The sequence below is a fragment of the Gopherus evgoodei genome, chromosome 2 (genome assembly GCF_007399415.2).
Source record: "Gopherus evgoodei ecotype Sinaloan lineage chromosome 2, rGopEvg1_v1.p, whole genome shotgun sequence".
Taxonomy (NCBI): Eukaryota; Metazoa; Chordata; order Testudines; family Testudinidae; genus Gopherus; species Gopherus evgoodei.
The window spans coordinates 294,405,915-294,429,833 of NC_044323.1; the positions used below are offsets into that span (position 1 = coordinate 294,405,915).

At 45.4% G+C, this 23,919-nt stretch overlaps 1 protein-coding gene across 1 annotated transcript; it reads right to left on the bottom strand.

Moving 5' to 3' along the window:
* Positions 1 to 1,465: 1,465 nt before the first annotated feature.
* MROH6 (maestro heat like repeat family member 6) lies at positions 1,466 to 20,057 on the bottom strand (the record flags this gene model as incomplete). The annotated part of the gene is made up of 14 exons (XM_030549618.1): positions 1,466 to 1,695; positions 1,993 to 2,058; positions 3,038 to 3,140; positions 4,237 to 4,356; positions 4,956 to 5,111; positions 6,493 to 6,672; positions 7,291 to 7,434; positions 8,157 to 8,271; positions 8,588 to 8,725; positions 12,941 to 13,128; positions 16,602 to 16,752; positions 17,557 to 17,711; positions 18,328 to 18,477; positions 19,287 to 20,057. Coding segments are annotated over 14 exons (2,667 nt in total), but the record flags the coding sequence as incomplete, so codon positions are not given.
* Between the last annotated feature and the right edge of the window lie 3,862 nt (positions 20,058 to 23,919).

Below are 23,919 nucleotides of genomic sequence, written 5' to 3' on the forward strand. Positions count from 1 at the left end.
TGTGATGTCCCAGATCTTGAAGCCAGGCTTGGGAGTCCCTGGACAGCTGCTGCATCCTGGCCTCCACCCAACGTCTGCTGAAACTTGATGGGCTGAGAAGCTACTAGGATTATTGCCCCAGCCAAGGCACCACCCACATAAACTCTGATTGGAAGATCACACGGCTCTGCTGATTGGTCTAACTATACTATTTAAATAAGAAAGAGAAATAGGAATTTTGTCTGAGCAACAAGGTGGTTTTCTGTTGTGGCTGCACTGGACTCTGCTTGTGCCTGTATTCTGCACCCAACTATGTTCATGATTCCTGCTTGCCTCCTGACTCAGCCCTGCCTTTGCTCCTGTTCCCACCATCCTCCTGCTTTATGCTTCATCTTTGTCTATCCTCTTGCCCTTACAGCTCGCTTCCAATCCTCCGTGAGCAGTCCTGACTCCAACCCCAGCCTCCAACTTCTGACTCTGGCTTGACCCTTGTCTTTGGCATTGGGCATCTGATCTCGGCTCTGACCCACAGCTTCAATTCCTAGTTCTGACTCTGGCTTGACCGTGGCTCTGGTAACTGGCAGTTGACTCTGGTGCTGACCCTCGGCTTTGTTATGCAACTGGGATGCCTGCTCCACCCACTAGACCTGACTGCTGCTGTGACTACTAGGCAAGGCCGCCTACATCCCAGTCCATAACAAGTTGTTTAGGAAGCTGGATTTTTATCCCACGTGACTGTGATCTAATATAAAACCAATCTATCAATAATCAATATATTAATCCAGAACTCAATAGACTACAGTGGTCTGCTAAGGGGAAAAAGCCTCCAGGGAAGCTTTCTTTAAAGAGTATGTCTGCAAATGGGAATGCTTATAGGAATGCCTCTGTAGCCAAAACCTCTCTCCTTGAGCTTGTGAAGCAAATGGGACCCAAACAGCCCAGAGCTGGACTAATAAGCCTTCCTATTAGTCTAGGCCCAACAAGATCCTTTTTAAAACTGAACCAAGATACTTCCTTGTTTATGCTGTACACGGCCTCACTCCATTTCACAATGCCCCTTTAAACGAAGATGATTCCAAGCTGAGCAAAACCAGGAGCTTGTATATGCAGTAACATCTGAACTCCAGCTAAAGTACACCCTGGTTGAAGAGCATATTGGCACAGTCTCCTTCCCACCCTCTCCCCATAGTATTTCTCACTGACCTACCGAGGTAGAGAATTGCACAGGTTAACGACACACTGCATCAAAATTTATTTTTCTTTGTTGAGAGAGAAGCTAGAAGTCCAATTTTCTGCCTGGAGGTAAGATCTGTGTTCACCTCTCAGGAGCTCTGCCAGTTTTTTCTAATGCTGGAGGAACAAGTTCTTCTACAGAGAGCGTGGGATTTTTTTTCCTCTTTGTGTACTTTCCAATGCAGGCCCAGAGGCACGGAAGCCTCCAGTAAGGAGTCTCTTTGTTTTATTCTTACTCTTTTTGAATTAATTCTCACACAATCTTTGAATCTTGGAGTTCCAGCCATCTCCTTCTTTTAAAGGGGCTGTCCTCATACAAAGGTTTCTCTCTGTTCTGGCTCATCATGCAGCAGAATAGTCTCCTCAGTGAGAGCAGGATACTTGTCACAGCCAGATTCTCAGAGACTTGCTTCACTTGCTGGATAGAGACAGAAGCAACACTGCAGACTGAGGGCTCAGGATCAAGCAGCGAATCACTGAGAGCTGAAACAAGGAGCAGGTCAGGCACTGATCTATGATCACCCACAGAGATATGCAAATACGCAGTCAGAGACCATGGACTTAGATACACAAATTTGCTACCCATGTGATCAGAAACAGCTGTGCCTAGAGGAATACCTTAAATGTGCAAATTTGTTACCTAAACATCCAGAAAAAGACAAGCACACACTCTGGTTAAACACATACCCTGAAACAGTTGTGCACAGACACATGACCAGTTAGATGCACACACCCAGGTATATTAATTTTGTTGGTTCAAAGGCCAGGATCCTTACTTACCACTGAGAAGTGAGGACATATCTCCTACACTCATGCAGCTGGCATCCATGTGATGGACAATGAACCCTAGAAAGATGGTTAAAATAATTAGCCTCTCATTTCTCACAACCTCCAGTGGGAGCTTCTACTGCTTAGGCCTATCCCCAAATTGTGGTGTTTTCACAACATCTTATCAGGTCATCAGAGGAGTTTGCAACTCCTAGGAGCCCAAATCTGGAGCATGCCTGAAGGGCTATTTTGAAAAGGAGGGGATAGCTACTAAAAGTGGGCAAATGGGGACACCCCAGCAAATATTTGGTCTAATGCAAAAATGAATTTTCCTTCAGTTGCATTGGTGAAGGTCAGAGGATCTGTGATCACTCAAGCTTAGCTAGGGCAAATACTAGCAGAAAGCAAATTGTATCTCAAATAATGGCCACAAACTATTTTCCAGTTGTATGCTTGATTATAACTTCTTCTTGAATTCTTCCATTGACCTACCGCCTACTGGGCAGATGGCTTAACTACGCCGATGGGAAATCCCTCCCATCAGCACAGGCAGTGTCTACACTGAAGCGCTACACCGAGGTAGCTTCACTCCTGTAGCATTTTAAGTGTAGACAAGCCCAAAGTGACAGTTACATTAGTTTGGTGAGTTACAGTGTGAACAAGTATATATATTCAATTGTAACACTTGCAGTTTGCACAATCAGCTGCCCAAGAATTGGTCGTTAAAGCTATTTCCAAATCCTTTTGAATCATAAATACACTGGAGAATTTCACAATGGGGTCGAAGATCAAAAAAGCAAAATGTGCCTCATAAATAATTAGCTGTGAATTATTAACTCAGCTCTATTATTTGCATTGTTCTATAGCAGTTGTTCCAGGAATAGCATAGTGGGGGGGGGGGGTTAGAGGAATTCTGATGAGAGCATTTGGCATGAAAGGGCTGTAATTTTCTTCCTATAGTGCTGCATAAACCCCAAGAGAGAGGAAGGGAAGCTCAGAAAAAGGCTTTGATAGAAGTTGCTTACAAAGGTCAAGTGTGTGGTTTGGTTTTGTTTACCTGTGAACATATTGGCTACTCTCCTCACAGGAGCCTGGCCGCTCTTCAGATAGTGCTGGCTCTGGGACAGGAATTCATGGACTCTCCCTGAGTATCGCTGAACCTAGGGAGGAATGAGGAGACCTCTCTGAATATTAGAGAGATCTTGGCTGGGGAGTAGAAGAAAGGGATATACTGTATCTAGGTCAACAAGGGGAGGAGGGTATAAGTGGAGACGGGTATAAGAGGAGACACAGGCTGGATCCTAGTGGACTAACAGACTGGTCAAACTTTGGTGCCAGGAGCTAATTCTTTCAAATCCAGAGCTTTCACCTTCTGAGCAAGCTCCTCTCAGACCTGGTCTGTGCTAAAATGTTGGGTTGACCCAGCCACATTGCTCAAGAATCTGAAAAATCCACACCCATGAACTACATAGGTAAACTAACCTAATCCCTGGTGTGGACAATGCTATGTTGATGGAAGAATTCTTCCCACCTAGCTGCTGCCTCTCAGGGAGGTGGATTATGTATTCCAACAGGAGAACCCCTCCCGTTGGCATAGATAGTGTCTACATCGAAGTGCTACAGCAGCATGGCTGTACCACTGTAGTCACCAGAGAACAGCATTAGAGGGAGAGAAAAGAGGTCCTATGGGATCTCACTGAAGATGAGAGCCAGCTGGTAGTAGACGACTTTCCCAAAGGCAGCAGTGGAAGACCCATCACCTGAAATATTTAAAACTAGACTGGATGGAGCACAGACATTCCTCCATTGTCAGGAGAAGGGGCTGGGTCACCTAATACTGCCGTTCCGTTTCTAATGTCTGTGATTCTGCTGCAGACAATTCCTGCCAGTGAGCTTTTGAACAGGAAAAAGCATCACTACCATCCTCTGAGTGCTTCATGGCCTCGTCCCCAGCACTGATGCCACCTACCTATTCCCACTGCATTGTTCCCAAGTGCCCTTCCCACTGCCTGTGCCTATGTGCATTGCTCAAGGTATCACTTTTAGACAAACACCAAGGATTTTAAAGCTTTGCAGTTCACCAACGTGATCTAAGACAGCAGCAGCCGGGTGTGGACAGGAGGGTCACTAGGCCTGCAAAGCGAGATCTTGGGGGAGATGCAAATCATTTTAAATATGGTGCCATTTATTAGATAACTCGTGTCCCTCCCACCACCAAATCATCCCATTCCACAGAGAAGCCCACTGTTCCCTTACCAGGTGCTTGCAGACTTTGCACAAGGCCTGCTGATTGTCATAATGGGCCATGGTGAATATCTCCTCCAGCAATTTCCATCCCATGAAGTCATTACATCGTGCTAAAGTCCACTCACAGCTCTGCATGGCAAAGGGGAGAGAAGAAGGTCAGAAGGACAGATGCTGTTGATCCTGTCCAATAGCCACTGAAAGCCAACAAAGAAAACTTACCCTAAGTAGGAGAGGGAAGGAAAGGGTTAATGGCCTCCTCCTTGGCCCTTGTAGTCTCTGTGTTCCTATCCCACAGAGAGAGACAGAGCCAGGTCCCTGGGTCCTGCAGTCTCCTCCCATGTTTTTGGTGGGCAGCTGTTTGCAGATGCAGGCATGCAAATGAGGTGCTTAGGCTGCAATTACCTGATTTATAGAGTTTTGCTCTTGCAGACAGATGAGCATACAGGTTTTGAGAGGTGAATTTGTAGATGCCACCTAGCAGTGTGGGCTTAATGTCCCTGCCTTCCTGTTAATGGCATCTGGCTTTGATTCTTCGCATGGGCTAAAAGCGTACAGGAAGTGTCCATGAGGAGCAATGTTTTTTACCTTTGGGTACATGTGTATAGGAAACATATTAGGGTAAAAAGCAGAAAAGATTGTGCCTTGGGAAATGGATCTAGAGAGGAATCTGGCAGAAGAACCTGATAGTTGTAATTCCTTAGGGCTGGAGAAGTGACGCTAAGTCTTACCTCAACCACCTCGCGATCCTGGTCATGCAGATGGAGGAGCAACGGCACCAAGCTGCTGAGGACTTGCTCCTGCATGATGGATTTAGACTTTAGGTTCAAACCGCTTAAGAGGTTCCCAAACAGGCCAATGGCAGAAGAGCGCACCTTGTCTCTGGGCTGTGAGTGATACACAAAGAGGGAGCTCTCACTGAAAGCTGTTTCAGCACAGAGCAGTGTCTGTGTAATGGAAACTACAGACTCAGACTGCGGCTTTATAACTGTGGATAGCCTGCCTATGGAGAAAGAATGGCTCTTTATACAATGAGGTGGGTTGAGAAAATAGCAGTTCCTTCCCACTACAGTTTCATATGTAGGTGTTGGAAGTTCTCTGCTCTACGTCAGGCATCTCTATACAAGAGGTGCACACCCTGCTAACACCATGTCATTGTAACATAGTGGCAGAGTTTGTGCCATGTCCTTCTCTAGTGGGTGGACCACTAGAGGATAACAACCCACTACTGCTATCAGCTAGTTAAATTACTCCATTTGCTCAAATGGTAGAGACTTGTGCTGTGGCATAGAAGGTCCTGGGGCCAAACTTAGTTGACAATTCATTGTGGGGAGGGTGTTATTAAATAAGCAGCACATCCTGCTGCATAACACATAGAACATCATAATCCTGCATCTTCTAGTGGATTACATCTTCCATATTCTGCAGCATACTGCTTGAATATCAGATAAAATTTGAACCTCCAGATAGTGTTGCCATATTATCTTTCTGGTCTCAAGGTCCATTCACTCACCAAAGATTGCTGGGGGGAAATCAAGCTGCCCTTCTAGATCAGAATCAACAGAGATATTCACTCTCAGTCCCCAATCAACCAGCGACAGAAGTCCCCATTCTCATGGGAGACCCTATATGGGGAGCCATATGCCTGTTGGAGAATGCAGTCTATAGACTGGTTGAGTTTCAAATATCTGGGTTTGCAGTACTCCGAGCATTCATTTCCTCCTATAATGAGGAAGGCCAATGTCGATTCTGTAGTATTGTGAGCTGCAGATCATGGCTATAGCAGAGAGTATACCTCTGACTAATAGAGGACATCAGAATCTGCCTTACTGATCACTTGTTTACAGGCTTTTCTATGATGTTCGTCACTAGTTTTTGAGCACTTCACAAGCAATATAGAATATGACCTCACAGTACCCTGGGAGTTCAGGAAATATCAGTAACCCCATTATGCAGATGGGTAACAGACTAGATATTGCCCTGTTGAGTTTGACTGTGATAGGACATTAACTTTACTTCTGACAGAGCATCCCAAAGCCGACCCTTATAAGCATGGCTATAAGTGGATCTGTACTGCTGCTTAATAAAGGCCCAGCAGGATCCACTGAACAAAACCTTAGCTCGGGATTGGGGAAAGCAGGAGGAACGAAGAATCGAAGGAATTAAAAAAGGAGGTTCTCTCCTCACAAAGGTTACTGCTTTTTCCTGGCAGCAGTAACCAGCTCCTCCTCCATGCACATAGGAACCTCCTTCTTCCCATTGTCTTACGTCATCCAGGAAGGGCCGAAGCATCTTCGCAATCCGAACACAGATGGAGCTGATGTTCACCCTGTCCCTGTGGTGTCTGAGAATACTTCCCAGAGCGGCGATGGCCTCCCTAACAAGCCTCTCGTGTGTCTCGTTCAAACCCACCAGGATGGCGGGAAGGAGAGCCTGGAGCTGTTTCACCTGCGGAAAAGAAGCTCATCAGAAGAGATGGAATACTGACTCATACTCTCCAGTCACTGCACAGTGTAACCAGCAGACTGAAGATAGAGGATGCTCAGAGCATGGTCCCTCCCAGGATTCAGAGACTCGCTTTCTTTTAGCTGGATGCAGGGTATTGACAGCTCTTTGTCACCTTCCTGGAACATTATTGACCCCTGATGAAGCACTCCCAGCTGTAATTCACTCAGCCATGAACCATCCAGCAGTTCTGGTTCTACTTCCACGGACCTAGGATTTGCACCATCAACACCAGCTACACAGTTCTGTTGTGTTCACTACAGGCATGTTTTGGTATTACTGGAGTTGGTTTTATAACTAAAAATAATGATAATTCACCATTCAGTGACAGTTGTCACTGCTATACCTAAGGCAGCCTGGTCTAGAAATGGGCCTAGAACAAGTCAGGACTCCTGGATTCTAGTTTGAGCTGCAAAACCAACTTGCTTGGGCAAGTTCCTTACACACACGCTTTCAAAAGTAGCCTCTAATTTTAGGACCTTGTTGCAGACATGCAAGCCCTGGTATTCAGAGAAGCTGAGTATCTGCAGCTCCCACAGAAGTCCCTCTTATTGCTATTACCTTCTGCCGGTGAAGTGCCATGTTTCCAAGCCCGTGCAGACTTAGCCAGCGGACAGTGGGTCTCGGATCTATCCGCCACTCTTCCAGCCTACCCAGAATAGTTTGTTTTGGCAATAGCTTGGTCACAGATTTGCTACGGAGAAGCTAAAATCAAAACAGTGAGTCCATTACAAGCGGAAAACAGAATTCTCTCTCCAGGTTTGTTCTTTGGATGGATATCAGAGGCAAAATTCCCTGCATTCTGCTATAAAATCTCCTAGAGTCATAGAGTTTAAGGCCAGAAGGGACCACCAGATCATCTAATTTGACATGTATATCACAAACCACCAGCACTCACACACTAAAACACTAGACCAAAGTATTACAGCTCACAGCCCACTCCTGTGTGAATGCAGTTCACTCCTGACCCACATTTCATGAGGTGTGAATAGGCTTCTCTCACAGCTGTCCCCAGGCAAGGGACTCAGAAGTGGGATTGGTCTGTAAATTAAAAATAAAACTCACTTTATGGGACTATCTCTAGATCTCATGGCTTTAGATAAAGGACCATTCTGTGCAGACAGCCCCAAAGAACTGGGAGAAGACAAGCCATCTAATTAATGAGGAAACCTGGAGAGAAATATCCTTGGTGATCTCTCATTCTTTCCCTGTGTCACCTGATGGTTTAGCCCATCCAAAACTAGTACTTCTGCAATCAAAGATAGGATCTCTCATCATGCTTCTCCCACCAGAATCGGCAACAAGGAACAGATAAGAGGATGGCCAAGTTGCCGATGCAAATTCCCCATTCAACAGTGAGCTATTGAAGTCTGGAGCTAAACTGCTCCCTAGAAGCCTAGCCACACATGTCAGCTAACTCATCTTACCCCAGTGAAGAAGGCAATGGCTGTCAGAGTTTTCTCTTCATCCTCAGTGTGGAGATTTGGGATGGTATTGGCAAGAAGCCCAGAGAGATGGTGGCTTGAATGTGTAACCATGGCTCTGTGATATAAATCATATGCTCATAATTATTGGAGGAATATACAGTAATAAATGAGTTTGCAACAAATGGCAGCCTGAGTATGAATCAGTGCTGCACAGGGTAGCCAGAGGAACTTTATGGAATATCAGGGTTGGAAGGAACCTCAGGAGGTCATCTAGTCCAACCTCCTGCTCAAAGGATCAATCCCCAGACAGATTTTTGCCCCATATCCCTGTAGTGGCCCCTTTGAGGATTGAACTCACAATCCTGGGTTTAGCAGGCCAATGCTCAAACCACTGAGCTGTCCCTCCCCACATTGACGCTGTCATTACTTACCTAGCCAGCAGAAGGACCCCTTCCAGGTAACCCTCAGCGCTTGAGAGAAGGTCCCAGCCCCCCACTTTCTCCATCCATGGCAACACAATTTCTCTTCTGTCTCGGATCAGCAGGGTCTTCAGAGATTCCACTGCACAACTACATTGAAAAAAAGACCAGGACTATGGAATTAAAACAACCCCTCTCAGTTCCTGTTTATAAGCACCAAGATACATAGGGCCAACTTCTATAGAGTTACACGAGGGATTATTTTGATCCATTCATCATACTGGGATATAAGTGAAACCCCAATCCCACCTGCACCCCACTGCACAGACACTCCCATCACTTCAGGGGCAGTCTGACAGGCTAGACCTGAGATATCAACACCCTACAGGCATAGCGTGTATCACAAAGAAAGGGCACTGCTTTCCCTGGGAAGGGAGATCACAGAGTCAGTTTGAATCAGATATCACGGGGGCACACTGGGGAATGTGGGATTGCTTCCTAGTTTGAGACATTTAAAATTAGCCTGCAAAACCAACTGCAGGGAATAATCCTGCACTGACCTACAGTGGGTAGATTAGATATGACACGATAGCTCCTATCCATCTAATTTTTGTTCACATGGGTGGGTGTGTGGATGAAACTTATGGCTATTAAATGCCTCCTTTCTGTCTGAGTCCCTCCCTATAATCCCTGGGAACTTTCCGTGGCACTATTATTATCTTAGTAATAGTCTCTGAGCTGGTTTCACTGGACTCTCTGCTCCAGTACTTGGTTCTGATCTCCACTAGGGCCTGACGATCGAATATGGTGATGGGATGGGAAATCAGAAGATAGCTAATAACACAGCTGGTAACTGGCTATAAAACAAGAGGGTGTAGATGAGAGCTGAAAGAAGAGTAAGGGTGGTGTGGGATTGCAGGACAAATTTCTCTGTGCAGAGAGAGATTGATGTCTCCCATAAGTGGTAAGGGAACCTGCACTGAGAAGATCTCAGGAACTACCTGAAAGAAAGAAGGATATTACAGTGCTCAGGGGACAAATACTACAGACAGAAGGGGGTTTGGCCCTGAATGGGGCCCAGTGGCCTCTTTTCATCTAGCTACAATGTGTAGATGTTGGAGAACTTAGGAGCTTTGGTAAGGTCAGGAAATGATAAAGGAGCCCCACAGTGGATAACTGATCTAACTGATATCAACATCCCCTTTGCATAGCTGGGTAACAGACTCATCTGACGGCTACACCTTTACTGGGTGTGGTTTCCAAGAGTTTTGAGGGAGTTAAGAACTTTTCAGTGACTTGGGCACCACACACTGATAGATCATCTAGTCCATCCCTTGCACTTAGGCAGGACTAAGTGTTTGTCCAGCCTGTTCTTAAAAACCTCCAGTGATGGAGATTCCTCAACCTCCCTGGGTAATTTGTTCTAGTGCTTAACCACCCTGACAGTTAAGAAGCTTTTCCTAATGTCTAACCTAAATCTCCTTTGCTGAAATTTAAGATCATAACTTCTTTTCCTGTCCTCTGTGGATAAGGAAAACAATTACTCTCCTCTTTATAACAACTTTACATACTTGAAGACTGTTATCATGTCCCCCCCTGTCTTCTCTTTTTCCAGATTAAACAAACCAATCTTTCTGCATAGGTCATGTTTTCTAGACCTTTAATAATTTTGGTTGCTCTCTTCTGGACTTTCTCCAGTGTGTCCATATCTTTCCTAAAATGTGGTGGCCAGAACTGGACACAATATTCCAGCTGAGGCCTTATCAGTGCTGAGTGGAAGAATTACTTTTCATGTCTTGCTTAAACGCTCCTGCTAATATATCCCAGAATAATGTTTGCTTTTTTGCAAGAGTATTACATTATTGAGTCATATCTGGTTTGTGGTCAACTATAACCCGTAGATCTTTTTCTGTAGTACTCCTTCCTAGGCAGTCATTTCCCATTTTGTACTTGTGCAATTGATTATTTCTTCCTAAACATAATACTTCACATTTGTCCTTATTGAATTCCATCCTATTTCTCCAGTTTGTCAAAATAATGTCAAATACAAGTCTTGTCCTCCAAAGTGGTGGCAACCCCTCCCAGCTTGGTATCGTTCACAAACTTTAAAGCGTACACTCTCTACCATTATCCAAATCATTTATGAAGATATTGAATAGAACTGAATCCAGGACAAATGCCTGTGGGACCCCACTCAGTATACCCTTCCAGTTTGACAGTGAACCATTGATCACTACTCTGTGTATGTTTTCCAACCATTTGTGCACCCACCTCATAGTAAGTTTGTCTAGGCTATATTTCCCTAGTTTGCTTATGAGAAGGTCATGTGAGTATCAAAAGCCTTACTAAAGTTGAGATATGTCACATCTACTGCCTTCCTCTTATACACAAGACTTGTTACCTTGTCAAAGAAGAATATTAGATCAGTTTGACATGATTTGTCCTTGACAAATCCATGTTGACTGTTACTTATCATCTTATCACAGCTGGAGTAGCATAACTTAGGTCGACTTACCCTCATAGTGAAGACAAGCCTTTAGACATGCTTCCCACAGGATCTTACCTGCCAGTTCTCTGAGTTTGCTAAAGTCTGCTTTCCTGAAGTCCACTGTCTTTATTCTACTGTTTTTCCTCCTACCATTCCTTAGAATCATGAACTCTCTCATGATTACTTTCACCCAAGCTGCCTTCCATCTTCAAATTCTCAACCAGTTCCTCTCTATTTGTCCAAATCAAATCTAGAACAGCCTCTCCCCTAGTAGCTTTATCCACGTTCTGTACAAAAAAGTTATCTCCAATGCATTCCAAGAACTTGTTGGATAATCTGTGTGCTGCTGTGTTATTTTCCCCATAGATGTCTGGGTAGTTGAAGTCCTGGCTTTGGATGATTTTGTGAGTTGTTTAAAAAAAGCCTCATCTGTCTCTACTTCCTGGTGAGGTGGTCAATAATGGACCCCTACCATGACATTACCCTTGTCTTTACCCCTTTTATCCTTACTTAGAGACTTTCAACAGGTGTGCTTCCCACTTCTACCTCATCCTCAGTACAAGGGTATACATCTTTGATGTACAAGGCAACACTGCCTCTTTATTTTCCTATAGTGTTGTCATGAGGGTAGAAACACAGCCATAGAATCATAGAATATCAGGGTTGGAATGCACCTCAGGACGTCATCTAGTCCAACCCCCTGCTCAAAGCAGGACAAATCCCCTGACAGTTTATTTTATCATATATATTATTTTTTTTACTCCAGTTCCCTGAATGGCCCCCTCAACTTACAACCCTGGATTTAGCAGGCCAATGCTCAAACCACTGAGCTATCCCCTCACTCCCTTTGTAACTGCGCCTTGCCTGGTGGATGGAGAGGAACCGTGTACAGTGATATAACCCCTATAGGGTGTCAGAAACTGAGACCTGGATGATCAGACCTAGTGGTTGGAGTAGGGGCAGTTGGGTCTAGTGGTCAGCATGGTGGCAGTTGGGTCAGGAGCTGGAGCCAGAGCTGAAATCAGGAATCAAAAGCACAGTCCAGACAAGGCAAGGGTAGGACTGGGAGCTAGGCCAGAACAAGGACAGGACTGGAGCAGAAGTGGGAACACGCCTGGAATTGGCGCAGGGCTGGAGCAGGCTAAGGCCTGAGGAATCTGTCACAACTAGCAGGCAGGGGAGAGTTCCAAGCCATGAAGTGACATTGAGCTGACTGAGCTGCCATCTCTCCCATGAGGCTTATATACTTGCCCTGACACTCATCAGCCCAGCTCCTGGCTTGTGGGTTGGCTGGAGCCTAGCATGGGAATGACTCATCACCACATGTGGCTTAGTCGGTCTCTGGTTCAGGGATGACTCATCCTCACATCAGGCTTATGGGTCTATTGGTGCCACCCTGTAGGGGATCCAAAAGCCCTGCCGTAGCCATCCCAGTGGTGTCCACCAGATGAGGCCCTGCTGAGCCAGAGAGTGACAAGGGGGTTAGTCCCAGCCCGAGTTCAGAGGCAGCTCAGGGAAGCCTGACAAGCCAGTCAGATGCAGCTGAGGCTGTTTAAGCTCATCATCTTTAAAAACAGGTTTGTTATTGATAAGAAGCCAAGAAAGGACGCTTGGAGGAAGCATAGGAACTACCCTTCATGGTTTGTTGAATTTTAGAGTTTACTGCTTGTAAGACAACATGGAAGGGAAGCAGCTAAAGACTTTTACTAGGTTTGTGTCCATCTGAGTTAAGCCAGAGCACCTTCAACAGGACCTCTCTTCCAGAGAGTGATTTGTGTTCACATCTGAGCCTTCAGTAGGTTCTGCCCGAGCCTTGTCATGAGGAACCACCCATGTTGTTACTTGCCTCATTAGCATCTGCTTTTTTCCATAATTACCTCACATGGTTGGCTGTTGTGAGCCTGTTCTGCTGGCCACACTCCCTTCTGGTGACCTCAGTGTAGCCCGGCAGGCTCACCAGGTAGTGAACTTGAGTCAGCAGGGCTAGGAATAGCTGGGGGTAGAAGCCCCGCGTTGCTCCGATGCACACATAGATAGTAAGCATCACAGACAGGGCTCTGGTTGCCTGAAGAAGGTAAAAGAAACAAATCTAACTCTAAAATCCTCTGTCTCCCCTACATAGAATCATAGAAATTTTGGGCTGGAAGGCAACTGGAGAGGCCATCAAGTCCAGTCCCCCTTGCTGAGGCAGGACCAAGTAAACCTAGCTCACCTCTGATAGGTGCTTGTCCAACCTGTTCTTAAAAACCTCCAGTGATGGGGATTCCATAGCCTCCCTGGGAACCCTATTCCAGAGTTTAGAGTGAGAAGGCTAATAGCTTACTTTGCTGCAGCTTAAGCCCATTACTTCTTGTCCTACCTTCTGGGGACATGGAGAACCGTTCATCCCCGTGTGATGTGTTCTTCCATATTTATGAAAATATGCTTACGATATGAGTATGACATAACTGAGATATACTTTATGCAAGATGGCTCATGTGAGATATCATTGGAAAGGTTATGATTTACTGAATGCGATTATCGAATTTGTATGCCTGTATCATTTCTGTATCTGAAGTTAGGAATATTGACTATGTATCTGTATTTCAACTATGGTACTTTGGTTGACACCCACTGCTAACACTTCAGGTACAACAATGGAAAAGCCAGACAGGGTGGATGACCCATCAGCAAGGACAACAGACTGTGAAAGTCTTGGCCTTCCTGGGGAATCTCCATACTGCCGCTGACTCATGGATGCTGTGATCTTACAGAGTCAAGTAGTCTTATCCCCTGATACTAAAACATTACATGAGACTTCTTGTAACTTTCCACTGTAAGGGAAGAGGGGTCAAGTTTGGGAAACAAAGCATTCCCACCTTATGTAAATCCTATTGAAGGTGGGGAGGAAGTCAAACAGGGCTCCTCCTGTTCATGGCCTGTCTGCCCAAGAAGAAAGACTCAAAAGGGAAGGCAAAAACTGTGTGCTCTGCAATGCTCAGCCCCATCCTGGACAGTCCAGACATGAAAAGGTTAGTTTGTTCTTCTAAAGACACAAAATCACGTCACAGCTTATTAACTTTACAGAGGGAAATACACCCTTCCCTGTAAACACTGCACTGAGTTGGTTTATAGTAAAAAAAAATAAAACAAATTTATTAACAAGAGGACAGAGGTTAGGTGATGCCAGGTAAAAGGAATAAATTTAGAAAGGGTTACAAGCAAATCAAAGTGAAAACACATATCTAAAAGTCTAAAACTTAATCCAACAAGGTGCAGGCTTTGTTCAAGATGGTTTCTCACTTTTATTCAGTTTTCAGAGATTTCAACCACCTCTGGTCTGAAGACCCATCTTTCTCAACTTTCAAGAGCTCTGTTCCCTTGTGTCTGTTCAGTGATGGGTGCCAAAGATGGCTTCTGTCTTTGCTCATATCTTCCAAAGTTCAGTGGCCAGATGCCCTCATGCTGTTTTTCCCTTCCTGAGGGTTTCCGATCCCTCTGGATGTAAATGGGGCTTCCATTGATTTGATTCCACCATGCTTAATTTATATAGATAGCTACCTTCTTTCTGGGAGGGAACCCATTTCTCCCTGTCTGGCCACAGACTTTACTTCATAATATCATTGAGTATCCACATTTCTTCATACAGTATAATACGGACATTTCACAGTGATATTCATCACTCATGTGCCATTAAGTTCCAGAAAATACCTCACCCTACATTATAATACAGTAATATTGTAGAACATGAGTTGATTCAATTACTTAGCATTTTAGGTTCAGCCCCTGTCTTTATAGACCAATAAACCTTTACAATGTATTTTTTGAAAAGTAAAACCCAAACCAAGCTTCTCTTTCTGGCTGAGTGTAGATGCCATACTGTCTCCTACCGATCTTCTTTGCTTGATAGTCTTGTTTACCTGGTATGTAAAAATGGACCTTCATTGTCTCAGTCAGATGACTGGGCTGGTCAGAGAAGCAAATACACATTCCTTTGTCTAAGGCAGACCTCTTTACCAACTCCCCCGACATGCCTGGTTTAAACATACATTAGTAATAATTGCAGCATACATTCATAACTCTTAATACACACCATGTGCATACATCACGCAAGAATATTAATGATCAATGACTTATTCGTTTTCAAATGATACCTCAGCAGCCATATTTTGTACAAAGATTATTACAACAGTGTGTAGGGTGTGAATACAGGAGTGCTTAGGATCACAACACCCCAGAACATTAGCCTTTTTCTCAACCGCATCACACAGTTGACTCATTCAATTTGTGATCCACTATAATTCCCAGATCCTTTTCAACAGTATTACTGCCTAAACGATTATTTCCCATTTTGTAGTTGTGCACTTGATTTTCCCTTCCTAAGTGTACTACTTTTTGCTTTTGTCTTTATTAAATTTCATCTTGTTGATTTCAGACCAATTTGTCAATCTCATTTTGAATTCTAATCTTGTCCTCCAAAGTGCTTGCAACCCCTCTCAACTTGGTGTCATCTGCAAATGTAATAAACATACTCTTCACTCCATTATCCAAGTCATTAATAAAAATATTGACTAGTACTGGACCAAGGACTGACCCCTATGGACCCCACTAGATACATCCTCCCCGCTTGGTAAATACTTTGTGGGTTCAACCAGTTGTGCATCCACCTTATAGTAGTTTCATTTAGACCGTTTAGACCACATTTCCCAAGTTACTACATGTTACTTCATGATTTTGGCAAAGAAAAAGCTTTGTTACCTGACACAGTTACAATAAAACAGGCTCATTAAATGGTGTCCCAATTGCAAAGGCAAAATGAAATCACTGCAGTAGGGCCCTGCCAGTAAGAAGGATTATCATTAAGCTCACCTAGACATGTGTTCGACCGGGAAATTTAGCCTACTATAGAAGGGGCTGTGAGGAGGCAGAGTGCTTTACCCTGAGAAACAGATGATGCTGCTGACCCCTCTGGTGGGTTAAGAACTTGCTTTTCCTCCAAATGAGTCCATCCGGTCTTCTGTCAGAAGCAGGGGCGGCTCCAGGCACCAGCGCAGCAAGCGCATGCCTGGGGCGGCAAGCCATCGGGAGCAGTGTGCTGGTCAGTGTGAGGGCGGCAGTCAGGCAGCGTTCGGTGGCATGCCTGCGGGAGGTCCGCTGGCCCCGTGGCTTCAGCGGAAATTTGGCGGCGGGTACGCCAAAGGTGCGGGAACGGCAGATCACCTGCAGAAATGCTGCTGAAGCCATGTGACCAGCGGACCATCCGCAGGTGTGCCGCCGAAGGCCGCCTGACTGCCGTGCTTGCAGCAGCAAAAAATGTAGAGCTACCCCGGGTCAGAAGGGGTGGTCACGGTAAAAAGTCATGGTGGAAGGTAACGTACAAAAGACAGGGAGACTTCAGAGTGTCATCAGACAGATGTGGAACCCATACACACTATTCCCCCCAGATGTGTCACCAGCATCATCCCTCAGTACTCCGACATGCTGCTGGTCAACATGAAGGAGGATACAGAGCTGCTCCCTTTCTCTGGAATGGGAAGGCCTGTTGGTTTAATTACTCACAGCCAGTGGAGTGAGGGAGGCTCCGTCACCAGAGCTGCTGCTGCTCTCCTGGAGTCGGGGTCTCTGTTTCAGCTCTCTGAGCAGCTGCCACATAACTTTGGTGTTGATTTCTAGGTTTCTGCACAGGCCCTTCCACAGCTCAGCAGCGTTGCTGAAAATTCAGAAATGTAGACACACTGATCAGACCTTCACCACTCTCCCCTATTTAGGTACTTATATAGCCCCCATCACCATGGTATCAGTGCTCCATTGTGTTCATTAATTACCCTTTGCATGGAGAAGTTTCTCCTGGACTCCCTTTCCAGGGTCTGACTGCACTTGTGAGGCCTAAGATGGAGCCAGCCCCTAAACACGGTCCCAGGGGAGGCCCACAGCACAGAGCGAATCTGCTCGGAATGTGTTCCATCAGGAAACAGGAAGAAATGCAGGGATGACAGGATGAGACAAAAACAGAACCATCACTCCACATTTGGATTGATGGGAGCTGGATCTGAACCAGGCTGGGTTTGGTTCTGTAAAATCAAAATGCAGTGGAACTTCTGCATCATCAAACTGAGACAGAGCTCTGATCAGACCTACCAGGTTCATGAGAGGCCTGTGTAGGGCCCCAAAGACCAACATGTGCCCTAGAGCCACAGTTTATGTCTTGTTGACCCAAGGTTCAACTATAAAATGAAGGAAGCTTCCTTCCTTCCTCTTCTCTGACCCCAGCACAAACAAGCACCCATCGCCCTTGGAGACTGGGAATGAGAGTCAGGATTCCTAGGTCTTATTCCCAGCGCCTGACCTTAGGCAAGTCACTTCGCCTCTCTTCAATTTCCCAGTCTGTAAAATGGGGACAGTACTGACGTACCTCACAGAGGGGTTGTGAGGCTCAAGTCATTGCAATGTATCGAGTGCTTTGAGAGCCTCACGTGAAAGGCGCTAGAAAGGGGCTATGCATTAATGCAATTACCTGTCGCATGGGAGCGAGTGTCTCAGAAGGCTTGAGACCACTTCCTCTGGGTACTCCTCAGCCAATGAACACACCACCCTGAGAGCTGCCCGCCTGGCACTGCCCTCTGGGACATTGTTTATCTGGAAATAGATGCCATCCACAATGTCTGACACCTGGAGCAAAAGAAAAGACACTCAAAGATTCACTTCTTCATGGTGGTGGGAACTGAATTCTTGTTAATCATATCTGTAGTTATCTCTGGGCATGTGTATTTGGGGCTTTATGAAATACATAGAGAGACATGGTTCCTGCTCTGTGGAGCTTATACTGTTAACTCAGACAGATGTGATGCACAGGGCAAAAAGGTACAGAGACCACAATAACAAATTTGACAGAATTAGAACCCATGGAGTGAGCATGAAGCCCCAGAGAAGAGTAAGAAGGACAAGACGCATATGAAGGAACATATATGGGAGGAACGCATATGGGAGGAACTGTGACAGAGAGCATCTTTCCTGAAGAAGACTTGATTCACAAGTTCATACTGGCAGCTCATTAATACAGCAGCACATAGCCCACTGTTGCAATGAAGACACAGATGATTAGTTTAATGCCTAGTAGAGGAATACTGCAATAATACAGACGTGGATACGATTAAGAACATGAGCAGTTATGGTACACCTGTTACATTATGGCAAAGTCACTATACAAACCCACAAAGAAGGTCCATTCACTGCCCCCAGCATAGAGAACTCCAATTTCCACCACTCACAGCTTCTGCCCTCTTACCTTCTCCTTCATCTCAGCCCTATGGTCCTCCAGAATTGCAGCCAGTGTTGTCGTGGCTGCTTCACTGGCATTGTCGGAGTCCTTCAGACTGGCTACAGTTGTCAGCACCAGGTCGGTAAGTGAGACCAGACTAATATGCTCTTTGCCACTCTGAAATAAACAAGATAAACCCTTTCATTGATGTCACAGTTCTAGATGCCACCCGCACTGGGGAGACTAAAAGCAAGAGGAATCTGGCCAAAGACCAGTCCATCACTAGGGCTCCTTAGAGGTTAAGTCACTTGAATCACCCAGCAGATTGCAAGGTTTCCTCAGGACAGAATTTTCAAACGTGGATTCCTTAGATGGTAGGAGCTCTTTGATGGCAGGGACTCTCTTTATTCTCTATTTATACTATGCCTAGCACAATGGGGTCCATGACTAAGGCTCCTAGGTGCTACAGTAATACACATACTAGTAATAATAAAGTTAGGCATTTCAGACCATATTTAAAAACCTAATTGGTTTGGTTTTCAGAGATGCACAGAACCCAGCCTCTATTGAGTTCAGTGAGGACTGCTGGGTTTTCAGCATGTCTGAGATTATGGCCTTTTAAGTAGGTGTCTACATATGGATTTATGGGCCTAGCATTAGGAGTCAACATTTGAAAGCATTAGCCTAAACCTTTGCTAGCTTGTTTCATATGATATAGGTCAAGTGGGATGAGTCTACCCAGAGGCTTGGTCTGGGTGAGTGGTGCTTCAGAGAAGCCCAGATCAGGTAGAAAAAATATGTGGAGAGAGCCAGATTGTGTAGGATAAGTGTACAAAGAAGCCCAGATTATGTAGGTTAAATATGCAGAGACCTGGATTGGGTGGCATAAATAGGCAGAGAGGCCTGGGTTGCCTGGGATTAGCTTATGGTATGGCCCAGATGGCGTAAGTGGGAAGGAAGCTGTAATAAATGGAGAACATTCATACATGACCATTGCCTTCCTCCTGCGGTAGTGGGAAAGAGTTCTGTTGAGTTTGCAAGCTTGTCCGGTCTCCTGTTATCAGAGGCCCTGCTGTTTCAGGTGTCGTCTTCCCTTGCCAAAGAGTGAGGTCCCATTGATTCTTGACACTGTGTTGCTCCACCACTTTTCCTGAAGCAGCACTGGACTCCTGCGTTACAGACCTCTGCTGCTGCTCCTGTAGGGTAAGGTCCTGTTTGTCCGTAAGACAGAGCCGTGTCTTCATATCTGGAGAGCTGGCCTCCGGTTTAGTGACTTGAATCTTTACTTGGCTTCCAACTTGGCTGATTCCTGATTCATTTTTCTCCATCAACATGTTGATCTGTGAGATTTCACTGTGTACTTTGGAGAGCTTGACTTTAATTTCCATTGATGAGTCTGAAAGTACCTGCAATGTCCCCTTGATAACCTGGATTTCTTCAAACACAGCTGAGAGATCTCTCACTGAGGGAGGGACAGCGGCTATTTCAGGAGAAGAGAGAGAGGATTTTAGCCTTTTTACAGCCTGAAACTTCTCCTGAACCCACAAGGAGCTTAGTTCTCTCTTCAGACTAGGCGGTGTTCCCTTCCTGGCAGCAACCGGCTGGACTGTTTGAGATGTCTCCTGCTGCAAGGTTAGGTTCTTCTCAACCTTTGGAGAGGAGCTTATGCCCTCACCAGCAATAATGATCTCAGAGACACTACCAGACTTCTGTTTGCTCTTCTTTTGAGGGTCTTGCCGTGCAACTGAAGTCATACTGTAATTAAATCAGGAAGAGCAATTAATTATTTTCCATTCATGCTTAGGAATTGCAGAACAAATGGCAGAGACCCATACATCTCAACTTGCCACGGCTGAATTGTGAGACATGTGTGACCAAGACCCAAAATCAAGAACACTAAAAATGGTTCATGCAGGAAATTGAAAATGCTGGTCAATCCCTTCCTTTAGTGTAAATAACTGACTGTAAACTGCATCTTAATGGTTCTTTGTTTCTTAGGTAAATAATTTTCAACAGTATAAGGGAGAGGGGTAGCAGATTTGTAGGGAGAGTGGGTAGCTTTGGGACTGAAATATGTAATGCGCCTCCTATGAGGGACATTTGAGTAGTATAATGAGACGTTCTCCTCTTCTCAAGATGTGACAATTGGGCACCCTGGAGAGGAGAGAGTTAAAGGCAGGAACCAGATTAAACTCTCCTTTTTTACAGTCACTTTTCAGAGTAAAATCACACTCCAAATAAAAAAACCCAGGGCAGGATCCTTTCACTTCCAGGGTGTGCAAATACCACTTGCACTTGAGGTTCGTAACAGAATCCCTATGAACAATCACAGTTTCTACCACTGGACCATCCAAAATAAATGAATACTGTTATTGTTTGTATTGCCGTAGCATCTCGAGGCCCCAGACAAGACCAGGTCTCCTGAGTGCCAGGCCAGTGCCTGATCAGTCGGGCCACTATACCTCTAAAATAAATAGAAAGTTCCCCACCAAATAAATGATCTCCTCAGGAGAGAGTGTCAGGGTTTGTGTTTTTTCTGCCTGCTGCCCCTCATGGCTCTTAAGCTCTCTGTTTAAATTTGTAGCAAGGACTCTCTCTTATTTTGTGTTTGTACAGCACGTGACAAAATGGGCCTCTGATCCTGACTGAAGCCTGTAAACACTACTACAATACAGACAATAAATAATGAGTGCTCCATGGTACTGCAGCTCCCCATCTGTCTATCTAAAAAAAATTTATGAGTTCTTTGGAGCAGGAACTGCCTTTCTAGATCCTTGGAAAGAAACCAGTACATTTAAATATAATAATAATAATTAATAATAACTTTCCTTTTCTATCTAGAGTACCTAAGAAGTAGCCCTTTTGCCCACCAAAATGACCTGACAGCCACCCACAGCACCCAGACCAATGCTCCTCCTCCCTGTGTGGGGATGGCTGGCTGCTGCTAGCCAATGCCTCCATTGGACAGAATATCTTGTAACAACCTGGCAATGTAGGACATCCTGGCTGTTACTCTGTTGCATCTGGTGGCCATTCACAGCTTCACTGCAACAGCAGTGCTACTGTTCAGACCATCTTGCTTCAAGGGCACAGCACCTCCCCACTGGAGCTAAAAGAGAACCCCCATTAGCTGTTAGCAAAATAAGGCCTATGACACACATGTGAGTAGTGTGGTTCCATCCAGTTGACATCAGGGGTCTCTCTCTCTCTCTCTCTCTCTCTCTCACACACACACACACACACACACACACACACACACGCACACGAACTAATGTCTTAATTCTACCTCCCACTTTCCCACTAGGCCCAACTAATATCTCAGTTCTAACATCTTATTTCCCTCACTGTCCACACACCCAAACAGTTGCTTAGATGGCTCTAAGCCAGTGGGCCAGCAGGTCCAATAACAAGAGTTCGCTACGAGTTTTATTCACCAGGCTTTTTCCTCAGGTGTGAGGGCTCCCAGGTTAAAACCAAACCAACCGTTGAAAAGAACATGGGATGAGCTGATGAAACAGCCCAGCCCTTCAGCTACTGGTTGGAGAATTCAGCCTCTCTCTTTCCCTCCTGAATACCAGGGAACTGTCCTTGTCATGTTCCCTGATTTTCTCTGACATGTTCCCAGCCCTTGTTATCTCACCACTTACACCTCTGAGAAGGGTGAGCAAGGAGATGAGCTCATATAGAATCTCTGCTCACTGTGCCAATAATGTCTAAATCTGAGATGGAAAAGACTTACTGGATAGCACTGGGTCCTTCCCACCCTCAAGGGGCTCTCTATCCTAGACATTCTATGGCATATTGTCCTATCTTAATGTTAACTGGCCTAAGCTGGGGAGATGGAGGGAGGAGGCTGAGATGTACTTCATTATCTGGATTTCTGTCCTTTTTTTTCAGTGCCACCCTTTTGGAGTTTTAAAAATATAATTATTTCCCTCAATTCCTCATAAAGTCAATAGGGGCAATTTCTAGGTCATGTTCCCAAAGTTAACCCGTCATGGGCCAGGACTCGGTGCACTTACCCAAAGTTACTCATGATAATATTCTTCCCTCACCTCTTCAGTATGTTCTCCGAAGGGGAGGTCACATCCATAAGACCATCAACGGCTACTTTGGGGCACCCTGTGGCTCAGAATAGGCTCATTGCCATTAAAAATTAAAGGACAAACTTTGTCTAGCTGTGAATAGGAGCATCCAATGCTGAATGTGTGCTGAATCGTCCCTCTGAAACATGAATCCCACCAGGGGCAGCCCCAGCCAGCTCATTGGCCCCTTTGCAGTAAAGCAGCTGCAGGAATCAGCTGGGATGGGATGGAGTCATGCCAGGGTTCTAGATCCAGGAGCAGGTCACAGTGAACAGGGTTACCATGACAATGCCCAGGGATATGTTCTCAAGGGCCACTGATTATCTGAGGGTCAGACCGTCAGAACAAGTTTCATTGTTAATGACTGCAAGGAGAGGTCCAGAGCCTCAATTTTCAAAGGTGGTCACTGATTTTGGGTGTCTCAGTTTTGGGATGAGCAACTTGAGACACCTGGACCCTGATTTGCAGAGGTGCTGAACACCCAAAGCTCCCATTGACTTTAAGTGCACCTCTGGGTGCTCAATACATCTCCAAGTGAGGTGCGGGGTGTCTCAAGAGGACTCCCAAAACCCAAGGTACCCCAAACCAGAGGCCAAATGTGGCCTAATGTTCTCTTAAAGTGGTCATTGCAAGTGTGAAGAACATGCAGGGGCGCCTGGGATAGCCAACTCCTGCAAAGTCACAAGGAGAGGTGCCAGGGGAAGGGAGCCAGGGAGTGTCTGTCCTAGGCTGATTGGAGAGTGGAGACGCCTTTAAAAATGGGGCCCAAAAAGAGGTAAAGTAGAGGGGAGGAATTGAAACCCACACATTCACACCTTTGCTGAGCACCTCAGTAAAGAGAGGCCTATTTGTTGCATGGGGCAGTATATGGGGAAGATTATGGGGCGATGGTGGAGGTTTCTGTATCTTGGAGTTAGAACAGAAAGACCACACTAGTGCCTATTGAAGTCTCCCTTCTTTCTCCATTACCTGTGACAAGCTCTTGGGGTAACAAACAGAGAATGTCAGACTCCAGGGCATTCAGTCTAGTACTTTCCACTATCAGCAAAGTCACTTAAAAAGCGATGATGATGCTTGCTCACAATTAAGACATTACCCCCCATGAACCTGGTTTGCTGGTGGGTTATTGTTACATAGTGGAAACATCCCCATCAGACAGGGGAAAGTGCAAGTCCTGTTAGCCATCGTGGAAGAGCACTCTGTGCTATTGTCTAGTTAGTGGTGCTGAGGCTGGGTATGTTACTTACATCTAGTGCATGCTATTAATCAGAACCTTGCAGGACTGTGCACAGTGCCTTGAAAGATCAGGTCTTTAGTCCATCCTTACAAATCCGTCTCCCCCGACCTCTGATCATTTTTGTTTTCTTCCATATTCGCTGCATTTTGTCAATAGCTTTCCAGCAACAAGGTACCCAGAAACTAAAGCTATAATCCAGTTGTGGTATCAGCTGAACTGTTTAGAGAGGAACTTGTCTTACTGCTTCATTACATGATGGATGGTATACACTCACACTGAGGATACCTCTCCGGGGGA